Here is a 6,119-nt window from a genome sequence, read left to right as displayed (position 1 = left end):
TACCCTCACAGCCCAGCCTCCAGGAATATCTGGGAATTCTTTACCCTCAGGACATAGCCCAGTTCTCTGGGAATAGCTGGGAATTCTTTACCCTCAGGACACAGCCCAGTTCTCTGGGAATAGCTGGGAATTCTTTACCCTCAGGACACAACCCAGCCTCTTGGAATATCTGGGAATTCTTTACCCTCAGGACACAGCCCAGCCTCCGGGAATACCTGGGAATTCTTTACCCTCAGGACACAGCCCAGCCTCTGGGACTTCTTTACCCTGAGGGAGCCAGCCAGGGGCACAAAGCAGGCGTGGGGGTCACGGTGTGAAGAGGTAGAAGTTTATTGGAATATAAACATTCAGATAACCTGTAAGATAGAAAAAACCCAACAACAACATATACAGACACTTGTTGGAAGGAGACGTTGAGGTATTTATCCACCGCCTAGGCTATCACATTTGTTTTTATTTACTTATTTTATTATTTTTTTTTCTCTTTTAAATAGGTAAGAAAACTAGTTAGCAAGGCTGCTGCAGCTGTTTGGAGAGAACATCTGACCGCAGTCCCCTGGCAAGGGGCAGGCACAGCAGCCTCCCCTCGGCCCGCCCGCCCTCCCGCCTTGCCCGCAGCCCCGGGGCAGGCTCGGCTCGCTCTGCCCCGCTGGAAGCGCCGGGGGAGCGAGCTGGGGGCTGCCCGGGGCTGTTGGGCTGGTGTGAGGAGCTGGGGGAGGATGGAGCACTGCCCATCATCCATCGGGAACGTCCTGCCGGCAGCATCAAACCCTGAGTACGACACGGGGCCGCCCCGCTCGGCCTCCCCCCCGCTCTGCTGCTGGTTTCCAGCACCCCCTGCACCCAAAGCCTGGCAGCTCAGCAGGAGACCCGCAGCTCAGGCTGCCAGGGCCAAAGCCAGGCTGAGGGAAAGGGTTAAACTCTTCACAGTCTGGATGGTCCTTGTCACCCCGGGCTGGGAAAAGGACCGGTTTATTGTTGCAGCTTATTTAACTGAGGTATCTGTTACGCTTCCCGACCTGATTCTTTCCCTGAATTGGATACAAAACAATCTGTTAGTCCCTGGCTAGTTCCAGTCTAGGTTGAGTAAAGCTTATAAACATTAATACTCTAGTAGTGTCCAAGCAGTTCAGTGATTCGAGTGCCTTTCTGTGCAAGAAAACACAACGTTAGCAAGTGAGACAAAGCGGCCCCACCCCGGAGCAGCCTCTGCTCCCCCGGGGCCAGGGAGCAGAGCAGAGGGAAAAGCAGAAAGTGCCCCAGTCCCACTCAGAGGAAACAGCCCAACCCCACCCAAGAATAAAATAAAACAACCAAAAGAAAACCCAAAAAAAAGGGGAAAAAAAATCATCTGAGTCCCAGAGGCTGGAAAATCCTCTGGGAGTCTGTGAGGATGAAAGGAGCCTGTGGGTCAGGCCGGCTTCCCCTGCTCCCTCTGAGAGCAGCTGGGGACACCCGGAGCAGCATCCCTTACCCTCCCTCCCTGCAGGGCATCCCCACCTCCTGATCCCAGAGAGCCCTGGGGGCTGCGGGGGCAGGACAGCCCCAGCACAGCGCAGGAAGCAGCAGGAGGGCAGAGCCCGGGGCTGGCACAGCGAGGACAACGCACAGATCCAAGGGGCAGGGTCACCCTGCTGTCCTGCCGTGAACTGTCCTGGGATGGGCTCCTGGAGGGTGGGGAAGCCACTGCTGCTCTGCTCAGCCTTGTCTGAACTCCCTGTCTTTGGTGATCCGTTTAAAAGCCAACAGAAATAAAAGCAAACACAAATTCAGCAAACCCACCTATGAAAACCCCCAAAGCGATAGGATATGCCAATACTTCCTGAAGAGGTTAAAAAAAACCCAACCCAACACAAACAAAAGCAACCCAACAAGTACATAGCTGAGGTATTTCATCTGCTCAAAAAACCTGACCCGGGCCTGCAGCACGGGGAGGACATCACCAGGGCAGGAGGGATGGCAGGGATGGCACCAGGGCAGGGCATGGGGACAGGCCACAGGGGCAGGGGGACAGCACCAGGCCACCTGAGCAGCTGATTCACAGGGAGCTCTGCTTCCAGCCAGGGCCAGGAAGGGCTGGATTCCCTGGGCTCTGCCCCTCCCTGCCCTGCTCAGGTACCATGGCAGGGGGTTTGGGCAGAGCCCCAGATGCCCACATTACCCACCCCACCTACAGCCCTGCACCCAGCACGCGGCCCTGCAGAGCTCCCAGAGCTGCTACCTGAGGGACCCTGCTATGGGGACACAGGGGGGGACGTGGAACCCCAGCATGCCCAGGCCCTGTGTCACTCCTCAGGGACCTTCAGGGACACTCAGGACTCGAGGGGTGAGGTGGCAGCAGCCAGAACCGAGCAGCTGATGGTGCCAGAACCGTGGAGAGGACAGGAGGGAGGCTCAGGAGCCTCCCCTGAGGACATGGGGACACAGCAGGAAGGGACATGAGCAGATTGCCATGGGAACACAGGGCCAGGCACCCCCTGGCTCTCAGGATTGTCAAAACACGGAGTTGTGGGTGGGAAGAGCCCTGGTGGCCCCTGGTTCCAGCAGAACCAGGGCTCCCTGCAGAACTAGGATTCCAGGAGAACCAGGGCTCCAGCAGAACCAGGGTTCCTGGAGAACCAGGGCTCCAGAACCAGAGTTCCCAGCAGAACCAGGATTCCCAGCAGAACCAGGGTTCTAGAACCAGGGTTCCAGGAGAACCAGACTCCAGCAGAACCAGGGTTCCCAGCAGAACCAGGGCTCCCCGCCCCAGTCCTGGCCCTTTCCCTGCCCTGGTGACATCCTGGCCAGGAGCTGTGGCCCCAGAGCCATCCCTGATTGAGAAACGCCAGGTGTGCCCCCCCTCCATGGGCACAGCACACACCCTGCAAGGAGGAGGAGGAACCAAAGAGCAAAAGGGAGGAAGGAAAGGGCGGGGGAACAAAGCCAAAAAAAGGCTGGACAAAGAGACGATGAAGGAAAACTCGCTGGCATGGAAAGGTTTCACCACCACCACCACCACCACCACCATCATCATCATCCTCCAGGTGCTGTGCAGCCACGAGAGCAGGTTCTTTGAGGTGAGGTATGTGTGCACTCCTGGGCAGTGCCCGTCACAGGGACCAGCTGGTGGAGGGCTCTGCGCCGGGCGTGCCCCGCGATGAGGTAGGGCTGGGGGAGCAGTGGGAGCTGCTGGAGCTGCTGCTGGAGCTGCTGGAGCTGCTGCTGCACGAGCTCTGCGTGCCCGAGCCGGCCAGGAGCTGCACCACGGGCTTCTGGGCAAACAGCACCCCTGTGGGCACACACAGGGTCAGGCTGGGCAAACGGGAGGCTTTCCCAGCCCCAGGATCCCATCCCATCCCATCCCAGAGAGGGTCAGGTTTTCGCAGCCCCTGGATCAGATCCCACCCCAGCACAGACAGGGTTAGGCTGGCCAACGGGAGGCTTTCCTAACCCCAGGATCCCATCCCAGCACAGAGAGGGTTAGGATGGGCAAAGGGGAGGCTTTCCCAGCCCCAGGATCCCATCCCATCCCATCCCATCAAGGGTTAGGCTGGGCAAAGGGGAGGCTTTCCCAGCGCCCCCCAAGGAGAACTGTCTGGCTCCCAGTAGGGCTGTCCCATTCCCAAGAGGGCCATCCCTGGGCTGTCCCATTCCCAGGAGGGCTGTCCCTGGGCTGTCCCATTCCCAAGAGGGCTGTCCCTGGGCTGTCCCATCCCAGGAGGGCTGTCCCTGGGCTGTCCCATTCCCAGGAGGGCTGTCCCTGGGCTGTCCCATTCCCAGGAGGGCTGTCCCTGGGCTGTCCTATTCCCAAGAGGGCTGTCCCTGGGCTGTCCCATCCCAGGAGGGCTCTCACCAGCGTAGGTGGTGCCGTTGATCTCCACGGACATGTTGATGCTGCCGATGCCGTTCGGGGAGAGGTTCAGCGCCGCCGCCGCTGAGTCGGCCTTGTCTTGTCCCAGGGAAGGAGGGAGGGGGGCACAGTTAGTGGGCACCCTTCCCACTCCCCGCGCCCCCCGAGGTGAGCACAGCCCCCTTTGTCCCCTCTTGGGGCAGGAAGTGCCCACAGAACGCCCACGTTCCTGGGAGTGGGGCTTGGAGCACCCTGGGACATGGCAGTGTCCCTGTCCTTGGCTTTGAGGTCCCTTCCAACTCAAACCATTCCAGGACAAGGCTGCAGAGGTGCTGAAAGGCTTTGGTGAGGCTGGGAGCCCGCTGGCATTGGGAAATGTTTCCCCGAGGGCCATTCCTGTCTCAAGAAGGGCTGGGAGCACAGAGATGAGCCCGGATTTAACTCCCAGCTGGATTTTGCTGCGGCTCGCTGTGCTCGCACTGCAGCGGCTCCAGCGGCCACTGGGGGGAGGTTAAAGGCAGGGAAACTCCATGAAAATCAGGATTTTCCCCAGCCTGGGCACGGATGGGCAGCTGAACATGGAATTCGTCCAGCTCCACAAGGGTGAGCCTGGATTTTGGGATTGCCCCTCCAAGGAGAGCAGCAAGGCAAAAAAAAACCACCTCTAAAAACTCCACATTGAACCTAAATGTTGTTACCAAGCCATGCTGAGCTTATCAAAACCAGCTCTCAGAGCATCTCCACCTGGTTTTTATGGTGCAGTGGGGAAAAGGAGGGCAGGGAAGACAAGACAGCCCCTGCAAAGGTGGGAATCCCATCCCTGAATCCTCAGCCTGTTCCTGTTTGTAGGGACAGCAATGGTTCCCAGCGTTTGGATTTAGTTCAGGGTGAAAGCAGAAGTGAGGTGAGGGAATGAACACTCCTGGATAAAATTTGTATTCCCTATCACTGGCTCTTGTGGTTTTGATGTGGAATTTGGTTGGATGCAGAGCTGCCAGGAACTGGGAGCACTGACATCGCAGAAATCATTGCTAAGATTCAGGATGAATTGTTTAAACACAGGCTGGGGAAGAAGCCCAGAAACAAGAACACTTTTAAAAAATAATACAATCTAAAAAAGAAACAAGTTCTAAAAAAAGAACTGCTGCTTGCGAGGAACCTGCTTTGACCTTTCCCACCCGTGGTTTGTGGCCAGGCACCTCAAACCAGCACTGATGGAGCAAGAACAGCTCTTCCTTGCTTCCAAGCTGTGCCAAACTTCACCAGCTCGGAGCTTTGGGAATGTGGCAAAGGTCACAGAATTCACAGAACCACAGAATGACCAGGTTGGAAGCGACCTTCCATTGAGTCCAACCCAGCTCCAACACCTGACCTAAACCCTGGTACCCAGTGCCACACCCAGGCTTTGTTAAACACACCCAGGGATGGTGAATCCACCACCTCCCTGGGCAGAACATTCCAGAACTTCATCACCCTTTCTGTAATAAAACTTTTTTGTGATATCCAACCTAAATTTCCCTTGGTGCAGCTTGAGGCTGTGTCCTCTGGTTCTGTCAGTGCTGCCTGGAGAGAGATCCCAACCCCACCTGAGCACAGGCACGTTTCAGGGAGTTATAGATGAGGTCACCCCTGAGTCTCCTCTTCTCCTCAATCTGGGCTGGATTTAGATGAGCAGGAGAATAAACCCAGCAGGAAAACCCAACAAAACCTTGCACCTGAAAATCTCCATGCCAACAAAGCTGGAATTGAGATGACCCAGAGGTCACTCAGAGGTGACCCAGCCGTGTGTGTGTGACATTCCAGGCTGGGACCTTTCCCTCTCTGCTGCTTCCTGAGGAGCTCAGCCTCACCTTTCCCATTGATTTTGATCTTCATGGGGAGCTGCCGGGCCATGCTGAACAGGTTACGCTGCAGGGCCTGCTGCACCAGCCGCTGCTCCTCCTCCGTCATGCGCGGCACCTTCTTCTCCGGGGGCTCTCCTGCCTCCAGCCTCTCCCTCAGCTGCTCCAGCGTGGCCGTCCTGGCTGCCACCGTGGCCTGCTGGCCACCCAACGTTACCGGCACGGCCACGCGGCTCGGCATGGACACCGTCAGGGGCACGCCGTCACCTGGGCCAGGAGGGGACACTCAGCCAGGGGACACTGCCAGCGCCACAGTCCCACATTGCCAGGCCACACGGTCAGGAGGGGACACTCAGCTAGGGGACATTGCCAGGAGGGGACACTGCCAGCACCACAGTCCCACATTCCCAGGCCATGCAGTTTGGCGTGGACACGGTCACTCAGCC

General features: G+C 57.7%; 1 protein-coding gene across 1 annotated transcript in view; it reads right to left on the bottom strand.

Annotated features, from left to right (window-relative positions):
* Positions 1–314: 314 nt before the first annotated feature.
* Positions 315–6,119, bottom strand: part of ARID3B (AT-rich interaction domain 3B) — a 30,289-nt gene continuing 24,484 nt past the window's right edge. Inside the window, exons 7-9 of the mRNA XM_036389944.2 lie at positions 5,683–5,940; positions 3,836–3,931; positions 315–3,271 (exon numbers count right to left, since the gene is read on the bottom strand). Of these exons, the coding sequence (XP_036245837.1) occupies positions 3,093–3,271; positions 3,836–3,931; positions 5,683–5,940 (533 nt within the window). The 3' untranslated portion in view covers positions 315–3,092. The remainder of the gene's footprint in view (positions 3,272–3,835; positions 3,932–5,682; positions 5,941–6,119) is intronic.

The sequence above is a fragment of the Molothrus ater genome, chromosome 13, assembly GCF_012460135.2.
Source record: "Molothrus ater isolate BHLD 08-10-18 breed brown headed cowbird chromosome 13, BPBGC_Mater_1.1, whole genome shotgun sequence".
Classification (NCBI taxonomy): Eukaryota; Metazoa; Chordata; class Aves; order Passeriformes; family Icteridae; genus Molothrus; species Molothrus ater.
This window is presented reverse-complemented; position numbering and strand designations above follow the sequence as displayed.